This window comes from Culicoides brevitarsis, chromosome 1, assembly GCF_036172545.1.
Source record: "Culicoides brevitarsis isolate CSIRO-B50_1 chromosome 1, AGI_CSIRO_Cbre_v1, whole genome shotgun sequence".
Taxonomy (NCBI): domain Eukaryota; kingdom Metazoa; phylum Arthropoda; class Insecta; order Diptera; family Ceratopogonidae; genus Culicoides; species Culicoides brevitarsis.
In genome coordinates, this window is record NC_087085.1 from 699,070 (window position 1) to 718,057 (window position 18,988).

Consider the following 18,988-nt stretch of genomic DNA (forward strand, 5'->3'; position numbering starts at 1 on the left):
AATAAAATTTTTGTCAAATTTCGCACATTAACTAAAATGACACATTTTTTTTAGTAATAGTCTCCAAGCCCATTATTTCATAATTTCCGTAAAAAGTTTCAATATTGTTTAGTCATCACTTTCAATCAAATTCATACAAATTGTTCCTCGTACAAATCCACAAAATTTCGCCGCCTCAATGGCACACAAACCGAAAAATCTGCACGAACAAAAAAAAACTAGACGAACTACTTCTATAAATCATATTTAAATAGCCGACTTTCTTTTATTATTACTACATGTTTGTTCGCACGTTTATCTGCCTGAGCGAAACCTGTATTATTGTAATAATATTAAATAAATAAACTAAACAGCATAGACGATGATGACGACGCGACACCTACCTACATTTCACTGTTTTCTAATACACGAAAAAAAAAGTAAAAAGTTGAAAACATCAAAAGAAAGTAGCTAGACAACGTCGTTTTTTGCATAGAAACGCTCCGTCGTCGTGCAGAGATTTGTATTTGTGTGTCACTCGACATAACGGAGTTTCGAAAATAAAAGTGAATGTGTCTCGTCTAGAGTTAGGTAGGTGAAAAAAATACAAAAAAAAAAATATGAAAAAAAGGTTTCGCGAATTTTTTGTCGATGGTTGTCTGACATGATCACGACGATAACGAAAGGAAAAGAAACACTTGGTCAATTTTTCTTGCTGACACACATTTTCCTCGCAATATTAACTTAACACATGGCGGCAAATAATTCATGAGCAGATTTTTTTTTATTTTATTTTATTATTTTGCTGTGAGAAGATGAAAGTTTCTGATATTCCGTTTAATAAAAAATTAATAAATATATTGGAAAACATGTTTCATTTCTTCTTCTTCTGGCTGCTGCTGCTTGCAAGTGAAAAGGAATAATAAATTATGTGCAAAAAAAAGAGAAATGTTTGAAATTTTATTCTGTTTGATATTTTTTTCGACAAAAGCGCAGAAAATGCATTGCGATGATTTATTTGGTGAAACTATTTATTTGTTGTGAAAAAATATGGACAGACAACCTTCGTTGCTTGTGATTCGCACCTTATTTATTACAAGAAAAAAATACATTGTTCGAGAAAAATTGCAATAAATAATAAAAATGTGACGTTCATTAAGAAAATTTACCGTTTTTCATCAAAGACATGTCTTGTCATGTCCAAAAAAAATAATGAATGAGAAATTTCTCCTAATTAAATTAATTGAGGTCAAAACCCTTTTTTAAAAAAATATATAAAAAAAAAATTAATTTTTATTTTGAATTTAATAAAAATTAATAATTTTTAAATTAAATTAAATTTTAAAAAAATATTAAATGTAGGTAAAAAAGGACAAAAAAAAATCGAACAATATTGAAAAAGTACTTGAAAGTTAAAGAATAAAGTCATTGACCCACTTTTCAATAATTGCTTGTAAATTTTATTTTATTATTTTTTTAGGGTTTGATAACTGAAAATTCAACTCAGATAACGAACGGTTCAATGCAAAAAAAAAATTATTGATAAAAAAAAAGTCGCTCAATGATTTTTTTGTTTAAATTGTTGAACTATTAACCGAATTTTTTTTTGTTTAATGAGTTAATTCCTGTTATTTTGATGACAAAGTAACGAAAAAAAAATTCCAATGTGCATTAAAATTGTGTCAGTGTCATCGGAACAATAAGAAGAGATAATTAACGTTGGATTGTTATCATTCGCACGATGATTACTCATCGCGTGAATTTTTTAAAAATAATTTTTAATTTTTTTTTTCAGTTTCGCGGATAAAAAAGCTTACCTGACGAAATGGAATTGACGGATTCGCTTCTGGGCGTGTGCATTAACGTATTGTTTTGCATTAAGGACGGCAACGGGGTCATCATTCGGTTATTTTGCGCGTTAATTAGCGTTTGTTGCGGCGTTAATTGTGGCGTCGTAGCTGGCTGTTGCTGCTGCAGCTGATTGAGATTATTTTGTTGCATTTGTTGTTGCATCGCGGCAATTGTGCTCAATGTGTTATTTCCGACAATGCCATTATTATTGCACATCCCAACGAGACTCGTATTGGTGCCATTGCCATTCCCGTTTGACATGACACCCGCATTGTACGACGTCGAGTCGTCATAGGGCCACATGTCGTAAGGTTCACTGTATTCGGGCGAGCCAAGAGACGTGGGTGACATTGCCATGCCCGGAGACATGACGAGCGCCGCTGACGACGACGTCACTTCCGACGAACTTTCCTCCAGCATGCGAACATGGGAGAAACCTCCGTTATTCGACCAACGACGTTTCATCATATTGTTTCGTGTGATTTTTTTTTGCTTTGAAGTCAACTTTCGAGTAACGACATAAAAGTATGATTTCGGGGAGTTTTTCTATCTCACTTGATGTCAATAAATCTCCAAACGATTCGTAAGTAAGTTTCTTGCAATCACTTTCACTGTTTCTTTGTACATTTCACTTTTTCTCCGAAGACGGCTGTGGCGTACATTTCACAATTGTTGCGGTTGATTATTATAAATTTTTTACTTTTTCTCTCTCATACAATTTTTTTAAGGTTTTTAAAGTACCAGCAGCTATTGTTTGTTGATGATTTGTGAGCATTCAATGTCAATAATGGCTCAGTCGTCACTCAGATATAATTGACTGTAAAAAATTATCCAAAAAAATTAACATCTTGCGCAAGTTTACATTAATATTTATAATGTAATGTGATGATTGTCATTTGTCAAGTACTTATCCATTTAAATTTTAAATTTTTTCGATTAAATTAGATTTATTTTTTATTTTATAATAAAAATATGTTTTAAATTAATATATTTTTTTTATATTTTTAATTTAATAATATTTTTTTTTAATTAAATAAATAAAATTATTAATAAAATTATAAAAGTTAATATTTTTTATTTGTTTAAAATATTTTAAAAATTATTTTTTAAATTTAATTAAAAAAATATATATATTTTTTTACTCATGATATTCTTTTTTTGAATTATTTTATTTTATTTAAAAATAAATTAATTAGAAAAAAAATAATTATTTTTATTTAAAAAAACAATAAATAAATAAATATAAATTTTATATTTTTTTTAATTATTTAATACTTGTAATATTTTTGATAAAATCTCAAAAAATAAATTATTTGAAAAAATTAAAAAATTTTATCAAAATATTTGACATTTTTCATCAAATTATTCATCAAAATCTCTTAAAACACTCACCATTCAAATATTTTTTCATTCAAAGAAGGAAAGAAACACATCAAAAAATAAATTTCAAAAAAAAAAAAATAAAAATAACAAAAGGGGTTAGACACCTCCTTTTGCATGTCACGCTTGTCAAACCACTTTTAAAATTATGACACAAAATATTGATTGAATTACGTTTGAAATTAATCCCACACTCCCATAATTTGTTATTTTTTTTAACAAATAAATAAATAACTGAACAACTGAATGAACAACAATACAAGTGAAAGAAATGTCTGACGTTGCTTTGACGTGTCTCTCAAATAAAAAAAAATAAATATTAATTATTTACTTTTTTTCCATGGAACCAATTATTTGCATTATCTGTCAAATTAAATGATACTTTATGATATTATTAACTTTAAATCAAATTACAATTAAAATTTGAGCCATAATTTGCTCGAAACGCATCGATTATTAGTAAATTTATTGTTATTATTAAATCAAACAAACCCGTGAAATATTTTATTTATTTATTAAATAAAAATGCAAATTAGATACCTTTAATATTTTAATATGTATTTAAAGAGAGGGAGAGAAGACCGGACAACAATAAATAATAATAATGCAAGAATGAGGTGAGAATTTGTTTAACACCTCTGCAAATTATTACTTTTAAACTTTTTTTATATAAATTTGTATAAAATGCTGAACTTGAGACGTGCGTCGACAACGGTAGGTTGGATTATTATGGATTTGTCTCTTCTAAAATATTTTTTTTATTATTTTATTATTAAGTAAACATCTTAATCGCTTACATTTTATACATTTTTTTTTAAACAAAACAAAATTTTTTTTTTTTAAATAAAAAAAAAATAAATAATTATATTTAAAATTTAAAACAATTTTTCAAATTAATTAATTAAAATATTTTTTTTAATAATGATATACATATATTTGATTAATTTTTTGTAACAAAATAAAAAAAAAATTTTTTAAATAAAATGTATAAAAAAAATATTTAAAAAAAAATTATGAAAAAATGATTATTTTATTTAATTAATTAATTTTATTTAGAATTTAAAAATAATTATTAATTAAATTAAAGAAGATTTTTTTTCTTTATTTTTTTTATTTAAATATTTATTTTATACATTTTTATAACAAAATAAAAATTATATTTTTTAAAATAAAATATAAGAATAAAAATTATGGTTATAAAATACAATAAATTTATTAAAACATCATATATTCATAGAAAAAAATCGAAAAAAATATACAGAAAATTTAACGCTCTGTACAACAACTTGATTGTTCTAACCAACAAGTAACCACTAATAGTAATAATAATAATAAATTTTTATCCATTTTTTGTGTTCTCATATATTTGTTTTTTGTTATTTCTAAGTTCTAACAAAAAAAGTTAATAAAACAATAAATTTATGTGAGAACAAAATTATTCAAAGCGCACACACAAATTTTATTTAATGAAGAAGGCATGTTTTTGTTCACACTTTTAAGCTAAAAAATAATAATTTTCTACGTTCCTTTTAATTGTTGAACTAACTTCGTTTCAAAAAGTTGAATAAAAAAACAAAAAAAAAATTAATTTCACTTGTAGACAAAAAAAAACTCTTAAAATATATTCAGTGTTCACTGTTCCGGTAACCGGTTAGAATAAAATAATAATTACAATAATTGTATCTATAATAATGATGTTCGTCTATTTCATTCTATGTCGATGTGTTGGTGTTAAAATAGCAAAAAACTACTTTTACATGTGTGTAACTTCTTGTTTTCGTTTTCATAATCATGTTCTTTGTTTTTTTTTTCATGTTGCGCGTTAATAATGTTCTCTCCATATATATGATTACTATTTAATTTCTTAATGTTCTTATACAGGAAAAATATAAAAAAATTATTTTTTGATACAAAGTAATTTTTTAAAGTACATTTTTTAATAAAAAAAATATTTTTTTTTTATAGAATCGCATCAAAAGATGATCAAAAAGAGGCAATGTGGGAAATAATTTAGATGCGTTATTGACTCTTTTTGACTTTTGACGGAAAATTACTTCGGTTATCTTTATTAGATCTGCATTAATTTGACGTAAAATCCCACGATTTACCTACTTTTTCCGTGAATTGTAAATAAAAAGAACAAGGAAATGAGAACAGAACACGATGATGAAATTTTTAAATAGTAAACAAAAAACAAAAAAAAAATTGCATTACAACAAATGAAGCAATAAAATATTTTTTTTATATAAAAAACAAAGTTGCAGGTCGCGACAATACAATTATTTTTTTTTGTAAATTGCTTTCTCGGAAATTATAAAAATTACTGAGTTGTCATTCAGTAACAATAAACACGAAAAAATTTTTAATATAATTTTTTTGTGTTAAAAAAAAGACAAACTTAAACCGAAAAATTCCTTTTAAAGTTGAGAGACACAGAAGCAGTTAGTGACAAGAAGCGTATAAAATACGAGGGATTTTGTTCTTTTTCCTCCCTGCTGCTTGTTGTTCGCTTGTTTTGCGTCTCTCATCGCACACACAAGAAAAATAAAAATAATAAAAGAATTAAAACAAGAGATTTGTATCGACGCAGCAAATTATAATAATAAAAAGATCAGCGACGAAAAAATCTCAAGAATCTCTCGAACGTGAATACGGAGGATGAGCGAATGTCATTCCCGCATCACGTTACTCCGAATAATTTATATTTTTACATGAAGTAAGTACATAAAGGAACAACTAATAATATGACGTCAAATGAGAGAGAGAAGTGCAATTATGCGTTCACTTGTTGAATCACGAAAAAAAAAATTTGCGTGTTTTGCGCAATTTAAAAAAAAATATTAAAATTTTTACAATTGATTATGAGTCACGTTAAGAAAAAACTTCGATTTTTGAATTTTCTCGAATTTTTTTTTAAATAATAAAAAAAATTGTTTATGTATAAATTTTTTTTCGCCGCCGCCGTCGCATCACATCATCATCATCTAACTAAGTTGTCGCGGTTAGGTATACGAAAAACCCGAAGCTCGTTTGTTTATTTATTATTTGCTTTATGTATAAATAAATAAATAAAATATCTCAAGTTGACTAACCTATCTCCGGAATCGCAAACAAACAAGTTTAATATATTTTTCAGTTTTGATAATGAAAAAAAACCCGGCCGATTGCAATTCTGATGAAATAACGTGAGTTTCAATGAATTTCTCGGAACTTTACTTCAACTTACTTCGACTTACTATCAGTAGATCGATCGACACTTGCAGGAATTAAACGAGAAAAAAAATCAAAGGTTAAAAGCGTGGAACAAGTCGTTTCGAAAATATTATAAGGAAAGTTACCCTTAGGCAAAAATTTATATATGTATGGATTTTATTATTATTATAGGATTAGGATCTCTTGAAGATATGTAGAAAATGAAATAAAATGAAAAATACGGAACGGCAATAATTAAATTTATAAGCTGTGAGAGAGAACTGAACATTAAATGGGTTGAGCAACAATGTATAGGATTATTGCCTGAGGAGTCGACTGATTTGCGTTTTTTGCTTTACCGAGAAATGTGTCTCAAAAGTGAAAAGTTTTGAATTTTTGGGTTCTTGAGTGAAATATTTTTTATAGTTAAAAATTAATTGGCTAAATTCTTTTAATGATTTTTTTTAAATAAAAATAACAACTTTCATGAAATTTTAAAAATATTTATGATAAAAAATAAATAAATTAAATTAAATTTAGTTTCAATTTAAAAATTTACATTTAAAAAAAATATATGAAAAATAAATTTTATTTGAATTTAATTTAATTTTATTTATTTTTTTAAAAATATAATTTAAATTAAATTTTTATTACATAGTTTTTCAATAAATTTTAATTTAATTTAATTTTTTATTTAATTTATTTTTTTATTATTTTTTTATTTTAAATTAAAAAAAATTTTTCGTTAAAAAATTCAAAATTATTTTAATTTTGATAGTTAAAAATTTTTTATTTTTTATAAATTAAAAAATTATTTTGAAGGTATTTATAAAAAATAAATAAAATTATAATTTTAAAAATTAAAAAAAAAAATAATTATTATTGACAACTCATTAAACGCCTTCAAAGTCACTTTTCATTTAAATTTTTCGCGTAATTTTTTTTTTCCAATTAACCCCAAAGTAAAGTTCTATTCTCTCATGACATCGCGCGCTCATACGGGTGTTTATTGTTAAAAGTAAAAAAGCAACAAAAACGACGTTTCTACAATTTACAAAAAAAAACGCAAGTCAATTAAAAATAGAATTAATATGAAATTAAAATTTAAACATGAAAAAAAACTTGGCATTTTTGTACACGACGACAACAACAACACTGAACTGCATAAATAGCTGCTGTCGTTACTTCGGTCGTGCGAGTTGTCTGTCTGTGCATATAATATAAATAAATACAAGCGTTGTTTAGCAAGACATATAAATAAATTGGGTTCAAGGTTGAGATAAGAGAGTATTTATATGAGCGATGTTTTTGTAGACATTCGAACGAAAGAGAATGTCACTGAAAACTTTTTCTTTTTTTTTTTTGCAAAATCGTTTTTCGCTGCAAGTGAAATAATTTCATAACTTTATGAAAAAAAAAATAATAAAAATTAGATCATCTATAATTATTGACATTTCTGATAAAAAAAAATATTTTTTTTTTATGTGGGATTATTGAAGTTTTTTTTTATTGTTCAATGATTGTATGCAACATATTATTAATTTATATCCTTAACTTAGATTGTTGACCCCAATTTCTAAGCGAGCAACGACATTCGTGTGTATGACAAAAAAAATTATATACACACATGGATCGCAGTGAATTGACATGAACTTGTTTTTGTGTCGTGATTCATCGAAATAGTGTGTGTGAGTTTTTTTATTCATAATTTTTTTATTTACTACAACACTATTTTTTTATTATTATTATGACGAACGAGATAAACTAAATAAATCGCATGTAAGGACAAAAATTATGCGATTAACAGGTGGCATATTTTTTTTGTGTCAACGTAATTTTTTTTTTAATTATTATTATTATTTAATGTTATATTTTTCGTCAAGTTATATTTTATTATATATATTAATAATAATTTTTTATATAATATTTATAAAAAAATATATTATATTAAACTATATGTTTAAAATATATTTTTTTAATAAATATAAATATATAATATAATAAAATATAACTTGACGAAAAATATAACATTAAAAAAATAAATAAAATCTGATAAAAATTCGTACATAATAATAATGATTGTTATTATTTTCATTATAATTTTCTTTTAAAAACGCATTTAAAATAAATTTTAAATAAAATCTCAAGATTTTTCATGTTCCTTCCTTCTTCCATCATCATATCATCCACAAAACACGCATCAAAAATAAAACAGTATTTTTTTTTTATCAAAAAACTCGTCTTTTTGTATATTTTATGACAATCATCACATTATATTATTAATATATATTTTTTATTTCTTTAGAATGCACGAGAAAGCGCAAAGAGAACTAAAACTCCGTCATGTAAACAAATTTTAATCCTCAAAGCACATTCTTTTTATTATTATATTATATTCTTATTTAAATCACATGCCTTTTTTTTATTATTGTGTAGTATGATATCCATACAGCAGCATTGCATTTATAATAAACAAGAGCACGTCGTATATATTATTCCTTTATTTATATTTTGTTTTTTTTTTTGACTGAAATGATGACGATAATAATGATGATCTGATCAACAGTTCTGGATTCGGTTTCTGCAGTTTTCAGTTTGTTTTTAGTGAGATTTTTATTTATTTTCTTCTTTTTTTATTATTTTTTGTTACTGATGTAAATATATATGTTGCATTTGTTTATATATTTCATATTTTTCTTATATTTTGTATGATGATAAAAATATTATTTTTTTGTGTGTGTTGTTTATAATAATTTTTTTTATCTTTTTTTCACTCACAGGTTCACGATCTTCACTCAGAAAAATAATATATATTTATAAAGTTATTTTTATTTATTTTTTGTTTTATGTTAATTTTTTTTAAACACTTTATTTTTTGCACTTTTAATAATAATTATATTTTTAATTATTATTTTGAGCTGATTTAATTTTTTTAACTTAATATAATAATAATATTTTTTTTTGTCATAAAATAATTTTAACAAAGATAAATCCAATATAATAAGGCCTTTTCTTTTCCTTCAATTTTTTTTAAATTTATTTTTTTAATTAAATATATATTTTAAATATATATTTATTTGATTATTTGTATATTTTTGTATGATTAGTAATTAATCATGAAACCTCAATAATAATTGGCAAAAATATTTTAAATATTTCTCATTCAATTATTTATTTTTAATATGATATCTATAACAATAATTATACGAATTGCACTTTCGTGTGTTTTTATAAATATTTTTTTTTCTTCACAAAATTCATTTAATCACTTTTCTCTTTTTTTTGTAATTTTTTTTTATAACAACATGTTGTTTTAGAAATATTTTAAAAATTTTCGTTCGTTAAATAGTTCAAGTTTGAATTATTTCTTTCTTTCATTCCATTGTTTTTCTTTCTCTAAAAAAAAAATAAAATTGTTGTTTCACTCTCTACCACTTTTCTTTTTATTTCTTCATTTTATTTTATCAAAAGCGATGTTTGCAATCAATTCCACGGCATGTTGAACGCCGCATGTCTACATGTATATGTGTATCGGCAGCAATAATATTAAAATAGTAATAATATAATATAAATAAGCAGCGACGGCGGATTTACTCAAATTTAGACTTTACTCACCGATGGATAAACGTATACTAGCGTGAATGGGTCTGAAGAAATAAATTAAACACGAAACGAACATCAATGAATGACAAGACCGTCTCGCACGTTTGCATGTATGTGTGCGCAAACTCGCTCTGTACGAGTAACGACGACTTGCCATGCATCGGGCACGTATGGAACTTGAACCTGAAACAACAACCATGCTTGTGTTAGGCAAAAGTGTGTTGTGTTGGTAATGGTTCGGCTCCGTACAGCGGGATTTAACGAATTTAACGAAGAACTATACCTTTCTCAATTACATACTAACATAGTTTTGGACAAAAAAAAAATAATAAAATTGCTCTGCATGCAACTCACACACATACATGGAAACGCACACAGGTACCTTCGAACGAATAGAAAAATTATGTGTTGTCTATGGGCTGAGATGCATGTGTGACATATAAATAAATATTGACCATGTATGATCGTTTTTAGATCTTCTAGATTTTTTTTTCTTTAAGAATCGTTTTGAGATCGTTTTCTCGTGTAAAAGTTATTTTAAGAAAAAATTTTTTTTACTTGATTTAGAAATAAATGCACGTTATGCAATAAGAGCGTTAATTTGTAAGAGAAAACAAGAAAAAATTCTTATCTCTGAAAATTAAATAAATTTTACACAACAAAGTCTATTTTCGAAACAACCTTATCACCTAGTTTTTATTTGTTTATGCCCACACACATACACACACGTACATTGCACAGGTAATGGAATAATAGACGCGCACTTGAAAAATATATAACTGCATTTTTACGTGCATTGAACTCAAAAATCTTATCACAAAAATTCTTGTTTATTCTGACAACTTGGCTTGTCCTGCTCAAAAATTTTTTTTCTTATACAAAATTCTTTTTTGTACATAAAAAAAATCGTTTCCGTTCAATTTTGCATATAAAAAAATTTTTTAAAGGAACGTCATTCAAATGTTCACATAATAGAATCCTTTTATGTCTCTTTTTAATATTAAAAGAAAAAATTGCTATTCACATGTAAAGTACTCGATTAAAAGACTGCATCTCTCGAAACAATAGAAATTCTCGTACACTCGATTCAATTCAATAAATAGATGATAGTGAAATTTGTTTTCATTGAAGCAGAAAAGACAACAACATGCACGCCGCACTTATTGAAAGTGCATCTTCATGTGCTTTCTAAGAAGTTATGTGTGTGGAACGGAGATGAAAATACAAAAATACAAAAAAAAATACTTATAAATAATAAGACGAGAAAAGATGAGAAACTAATAGATTCTCTCGCGCAGACATGAAATTGCTTTGCTATCGTGACTGAAAAATACGTGTTTTTTACCAATGTCTTGTGTGTTTGGAGAACATATTAGCATGTGAAACATGAAAAAAATAAAAATTAAACTATAACGATTTTTATTTTTTTTTTCTATTTTTGTTGGAGTTTTTTTCCGTTCTGGAAGTTAACGACTTTAAAGAATATTTTTATAATTTTTTTTTTATATAATTTTAAACTATTTTTTTTTAATATTAAAAAAATATTAATTAAATAAAAAAAATTAAATTAATAATATAAATAAATTTTTATAATAAGTTTGAATTTTTATAATTTTGTAATAAAAATAAAAAAAAAAAAATTAAAATTTTAAAAATTTAATTATTTTAAATTATTTAAATTTTATGTTAGAAAAAATCTTAAAAATTTAAAATAAAAATAAAAATTCAATTAAATTCATTAATAATTCATAATTTTGTTTAAAAAAAAATTATTATTTATTTTATTTTTTTAAAATTATTTTTTCAAAAAAAAATATTATAAGATAACAAAAAGACACAATTAATGAAAATTTTAAATAAATCAGATTATTTCTCAAAATTCTCTTGAATAAGTTTATCAATAAAATATTTTTTTTCTTCTAAACGACTTTCAAGATCAATTCACTTTCAATTTCTTCGCCACACATCCTCGACATCTTAAATCATCTTAACATAAAAAGGCAGTCTATAAGTCTCTCACTACTTGCTTAGCAAAAAACAAAAAAAAAGCGACGCGACGTTGAAATCAATTTCCTGTGATTCGAGCGAACATCAAACCTTTAATCCTTTTCATCACAAATTACTTTTTTATTTTTTGCTTGTAATTTTATTTTTCTCACACAGAGAAAAAGGCAGAGAGAGAATCCTATCTCGATACAAATCGATTGATGATGAATAAAGTCATCACATAACATCCGATAATTCTGTCTTGCTACATCGAGAATAAATAAAAAATAATAAAATTTTCACACAAACAAATTTTTTCTCTTATTTTTTCGTTTTTTTTCCATTCTGAAGGAATAACATAAAAACAGCTCTTTATTACTTAACTGAACGAAGACACGAAATGAAACGAAACGAGAGGCAATAAGAGTCTTATTATTTTTAATATGTTCGCGATCTGCGATGTGTGTCTGACTATATGCGAAAAAAGATTTAATTTTTATTATTTTTTTCTAATTTTATTTTATCAGTGCATTCTTTTTATTTTATTCTCTTTTTTTTATTTTTTCAAAAATTATTAATATTTTTTGATCTTCTTATTTTTTTGTTGAAGAAGATTTTTTTACATGTTCACAAGAAAGAACGACGACGAACAACAGAAGCAATTTAATATTCCTGCACTACATGCAAGAAAATGCAGATACGAGTGCCAGGCCCAGGCGAACAGAAATCTGTTTATTATCTTCTTAGGTTATTTTTTTCGTATGTATGACATTATGTATGCATGCTGCTTGCACAAGAGAACTTTCTGAACGCACAATGAAAGGATGTGTTATGTTCTTTTAAATAAATAAGTTGTTTTTTTTTTTTTGAAAGAACAGACATGAGGTTTATCTTTGCTTGCTAGAAAAACTAACAAAGTTGCGTGTATGTATTAAATGTGTATATGGAGACGTATGGAGAAAAAAATTGTTTAAATTGGTGTGTCTCGTTTTAACTGCATTTTAACGTCATAAATGCCCCTCTTTTTAACAAATATTCTATTTTTAAAGCGTTATTTTAAAGAATTTTGATTTTTAATGTCTGTCTGTAAGTTTTTAAAGTTTATTTTTTGCATTTAAAAATCTATGAGGTCTTTAAGGGGTCCTTAAAAATTTTTAATTATATTTTGAAAAACATCGAAATATTTTTTATTAGAATTTTATTAAAAAAATATTAAAAATTCATTAAAATTTTTATAAAAATGTCAAAAATTTTGAAAAATTGATTTTAAGACCTCAATAGGGTCTCTTGAAAATTTCAATAGGGTCTAAAGATTTGATAATTAATTTTATTTTTTCATATAAGGCTCTCAAAAACTCAAGAAAAGGCTCAAACAATAAAAAAAAATTTTTAGGGTCTTAAAAATTTTATTTGAGACCTCCAAAGGGTCTTTTGAAAATTTCTATAGGGTCTCAAAACTTGATGATCAATTATTTTTTTTTTCAAGTAAAACTCTAAAAGACTCATTAAAAGTCTCTCAAAATAAAAAAGTATTCATAGGGTCCCAAATGAGATAAAATATCAAAAATTAAATCAATTGTTTAAAAAGTTAAAAAAAAAAAAATAAAAAAAAATTATTAAAAAAACTAAAAAGCGCTTTAATTGATTTTTAAAATTTAAAAATTAACTTCATACATCAATAGTCAAAAATACGAAAAAAATGCATCTAATGATGATCTGTTGATAAATTTGACTAAGTCCTACGTAACATAGATGGAGATTAAAAACCGACATTTTAACACGAAAAATGAGGGAAACATCTAAGGGAGACTCAACCATATGTGTAGCTCATCAATTCCATACGAAATCAATAGACAGACAGAAAAAAAAATAGGAATTTGTAAACAAAAGCAAAAATGAACTTTTGGGGTGATGTACACGCATCTCACACATGGTCCGGGTGCATAATTGACAAGAGAGAAATTTTTATAATTTTTTTTTTCTTTCGAGATATTTGTCGAAAGATAAAATGTTTGAAGGGTGTCAAAATTCAAGCAAAAACATTTTTAAGCAATTATAAGCTAATAAAATGATTCAATTACAACTTTTCTGCTACGGTTCATGAATCAAATTACTTTTGCGCATTCACAAAAAAAGTTCTAATATCGAAACGTATTAATTTATAAAATTACTTTGTAGCGTGAAATTATCAATTTGTGAGCATTTTTTGCAAGAAATCATATTTTTTTTACGTTATTAGCTGACTTAGCTGACACTTGAAGTTGAAATTCTCATTCCGACGTTACTTAATTTTCCGTATTTTTATGAATATCAAGAATTAAAGATCAAGTTACAAAAAAAAAAGATTTTTTCATCGCATTTACAGAAATTCATTTAATTGACGGTAATATGGCTTTAATTAAGACGTTTATGTGCGATTATTGCATGGCTGACAATCATAAGCGAAGATTTAAAAAAAAAAAATATTTTTTGTTTAAAAAAACGAAGAAGCATCGCGAGAACGTGATTTTTGAGGGGTTTGTGAGATTACAAAATATTTAAATCCCAAGTTGCGCCTTGACAACGATAAAAATTTCCTCTAATCCATTTACTTTTACGTCCTATTTGTTAATTTTGTGTTCGTTTAAAATTTCATCGCGACAAATTTTTCAAACAGGAATCGCTCTAATTAAATTTTTTTATGTGAATTTTACGACTTCTTCCTCGAAAAAAATTTTTTGAGTGATTTTTAAGAATTTTTCTCATCGTCTGAAGAACGGAAGTTCAAGTCACAAAAAATTTACCACGAAGAATTTTTCAAAGTAACCAAGGATGAGACATTGGATACTTTCTATTTCATCATTTGATTAATTTTTGAGCAATGGGTATTCACACTTGACCTATTTTTCGTCCCATTTTCCCTCTTTTCTTGGGAAGTTGTCTCGAGTTGTGTGCCGCGCGCGTTACCACTTGATATAAATTAATGATGACAGACAATCTAATTCATTGTAAGACAAAGGATCGGTAATTTGTTTGATGAAAAGAGAGAGAGATGGAGATGTCCTTGGAATGGATGTCAAGTGTAATTATGAAATGTGAAAATTAAAAAGAGGCGAAGACGGAAAGTTTTTCCTTTTTTGGTGTAGATTTGATGTTTAATGATTAAATTTTAATAATACGATTTTGAGAATTCGCGCTTCGTTTGGTCGAGTAAATTTCTTTAGGTCATGAACGAGGAGTTGAATAATTTTATTTAAATGTTCAAAAATATTTTTCATTAATTTGAAGATCAAAAATTGTTAAGAGACAATTTTTGGCTCTCAGATAATTTTTAAATTAAAAAAAAAAAATTAAAATGAATTTAAAATTTTTAATTTCATTTTTGAAAAAATTTTTTTGAGAATTTAATTAAAACATTAATTTATTTATTTTTTAAATTAATTAGATTTACTTAAATCATTTAAAATTTATCAATTTTGAATAATTTTTATAATAATTATTTTTCATAAAAATTTAAAAATTGAATTGAAAATTTTTAAAAAATTTAATTTTTTAATTTTTGAAGAAAAAAATTTAATTAAAAAAAAAAATTTTAATTTTTTTTTTAAATTTTTGTTTTTAACAAAAAAAATTTTTTTATTTCAATAAAAATTTTAATTTCATAAAATTAATAAAAATTTTTTAAATTTTGAGCTAAAATGGCTAAAATTTACAGAAATTAAAAAAAAATATTGAATACTTTTCAAATTTGATCAAAAAATATTTTTTGATTTAAATTTTTCATACTAAATTTATGAAAATTGGAGATAAAATTTAAAAGTAAAGCTTAGATGACAAAAATTTTATGAAAAATTATTAAAAATGTAAAAATATCTTCTAAACCTCAAATTTTGATCTCAAAATAATTTTTTCAAGCCATAAATCTACTGAAAAATACTAAAATTTCTCATTTTTCTCTTCAATTGACCTTTAAATGACCTTTTCCTTTAAATATTTACAATCCTCTCAATTTCTAAAACAGAAGCGGCAGAAAAAATGTATACAAATTATCACATTTTGTCCCGCACTAACAGCAACAACAACAATTGCATCACAAATAATCATTTCATTTTTTTTTCAGTGTGGGTGTTTGTTTAAAAAAAAGCAATTTATCGTCTTTTGAATAGGCAAAAGGCGGCTTTGCATTCCATATGAAGCGGCATTTTTTTTTTGTTGTACGACGCAAAGTGAAGTATAAAGACAAGTAAAAGTCAAGTTTACTTTGTACGTAAAACTAAAACGCATAGCAACAATGGCTGGCATTCATAGAGTCGCAGCAAGTGCGGTTCGTTGTATAAAATTATTTTATTATAAATATAACACAGTGCATTTTGTTAGTGCCTCGACAACGAATATGTGCGTTTGTGGGTTATTAGTGTTATCTCAAGTTCAATGCTATTGTGTCATCGCCTCCGTTTTGCTTTGTTTTTGTTTGGTTTTTGCGTAAATTTACTCGGAAAAGTTTCGTTAATTAATCATTTTTGTCGTTTTGGACCCAAAAAAATCGCAAGAAAGTGAAAGAAAACAACAGAAAAAGCGATAAAAGGGTTTGAAAAGATAACAATTGCTTGAAAAAATTATTTTTTCAGCTTCCGTTTAACCTTCATTTAACATTTTAAAAGCGATTTTTTTCACCTGCAATCTTTTGTTCATCTCAGCTAAACTTTTTTTTATCATTAATGTTATTATTATTCACAAAATTGCCCTTATTTCATCCTTTCGTTAGAGCGCTCGACTTTTTAGTAGAGCAGAGGAATCACATATGCAGCCCAATAATATTTCAAATTAAGCAGCTGTTGTCCAGAGCCACGTCTGTTTTTTTCTTCTTTCTTCTGCTTATTGGCTAATAATAATGGTTCAATAAATATGAACGAGAAGAAGGATTGAACGCAGAGACGAAATACGAAAAAAAAACGGTACACAAGGTGCAATGATGGATTTTTTTGTCTTGATTAGATTTGCTTTGTTAAGCAGTTCGCTGTTTGTTCTTGGCTCGCTTTGAGGGGATATTCGTTTAAAAGAAAATAAATCAATTGAAAAATGATTTGGAATTGACTCGGAGACGAAGCAGGTGCTTTTTTTTAACTGTTTCACTTTCGTTTTGGATGATGCAGTTTTGTTTGACCACCGCAGTTGATGCGGAATAAATTTAACGAGAATTTCCTACCTGTTTAGTTTTTTTTTGTTTGATTTGTCGTCGTTTCTCATTGTTTTTAGAAGGAAAGATGGGTTTGAGTTGACTTACCTAAAAATAGAAAAAAAAAAAAAAATAAAAATTATTATTAAAAATATTAAAATAAGGTTAAAATTCATTTTTTTATTATTAAATATTTAAATTATTTTAATTCATTTTTATTTTAATTAATTAATTATTTTTTCAAAAAATTGAGAAAATTTAATTTTTATTAAATAAAAAATAAAATTTTTAATCGAAAAATTATTTTAAATAATTTCAAAAAATATTTATGCGTTTTTAATTTTTTAAAAAATTAAAAATTATGTTTTTACAAAAATAAAATAAATTATTTAAAAAATAAATAAAATTAATTTTAATATTTTAATTTATTTTAAAAATTTAATTTTTTAAATTATTTAAATTTTAAAAAAAATAATTAAAAATTAATTAATTTTTAAATTTTTTAATTAATTAAATTTAAAAAATTTTTTTTTAATTTTCTATTAATAAAAAATAAATAAAAATAATTTTTCCAATTTTAATTTAACTTCATTAATTTTATTTTTAATTCAATAATAAATTTTATTTTAAAATTAATTCTGAAAAAAAATGAGCCACATTTATAAATCATCATTTTATAAATAGTGATGATATTTATAAAATGATCGAGAAAACATGTGTGAAGGTTTCGTTACCAAAGCCACGTTAATTAACGTAAGAGCTCTGATTATGCTCGCTCCATTCGTACTGTATTGCCCGTAAAGAGGTTCAAGAGTGAATCAATTAGTGTTCAATTGTTAATAAGGTTCTTAACATCTTCCTACACAAAAGCGACGCGGTTTTGAATTGAATTTCAATTGATTCCATAACATGCAGTTAGAAAAAGACAAACTGAATCAAGTTCAGCAATAATAAATATTTGATCGTGGGTCAAGTCAAACACAATTAATTGCTTCCTAGAACCTAAATGCTCAAGTGCAATAAATACGATGTAATTGAATTGATCTTTGTTGTCTAAAATTAACAAACAAGTGTCAATTTAATTAGCGCAACTCTTTTGTTTTAATTTTTATTTTTAAACTTTTAACTGAATTTTAATGAACGACGCATTTTAAAAGCAGACACCTTTTAATCAGTTCAAAAAGTTTCGTCGCTGTTTATTCATGGATAAGAAATAATTTTTTTTTTGTGAGACAGACACAACAACATGTGTGCAAAAAAATATTCACAGCTTAAACTTGAACCTGAAAATTTGATACTCTTTTGTATTTTTTTTCGTTTATATTTACGTTTTTTGTGTATTTAAGTATTATTTATGCCAATATTAAGAGACAGATGACATGTTTTCGTCATTTTCTCAGTTATTCTTCCATTTATTGAGTAATTTTTGTTTAAACGAATGTTATTTAAATGATGTAATCATGCATATTGCATAAAAATAAGAGAATGAAATATGTTGTATTTAGTTCGTTTGTCATAATACATAACATAATATTGAGGAAGTTCATGATTATTATGATGGGATGTCCTTTTTATTATTAAAATTTGCACAAAAAAGGGTAAACAATTTTATTTATTTAAAAAAAAAAGAAAAAATATAAAATTAGTTTAATAAAAATGGGAAGTAGATCGATATCTAATATTAATAATATATGTTTAATATTAATAATATTTATTATTTTTATAAAAAATGCTCAAATATGGTTGACTAACTAAATAAATATATTTTTTTTAAGTAAAAAAAGGAAATCGATCAATTAAAATTTTTAAATTTGTTTATTTTGAATAAATAAATTAAAATAA

At 24.7% G+C, this 18,988-nt stretch overlaps 1 protein-coding gene across 4 annotated transcripts in view; it reads right to left on the bottom strand.

Moving 5' to 3' along the window:
• Positions 1-18,988, bottom strand: part of LOC134834920 (ecdysone receptor) — a 113,279-nt gene that overhangs the window by 20,270 nt on the left and 74,021 nt on the right. Inside the window, exon 1 of one of the 4 annotated variants that reach the window (XM_063849769.1) lies at positions 1,797-2,643. The exons of the other annotated variants lie outside the window; for them this stretch is intronic. Within the exon in view, the coding sequence (XP_063705839.1) occupies positions 1,797-2,298 (502 nt within the window). The 5' untranslated portion in view covers positions 2,299-2,643. Of the gene's footprint in view, positions 1-1,796; positions 2,644-18,988 lie in introns of those variants that run through there. 4 annotated transcript variants of the gene reach the window in all.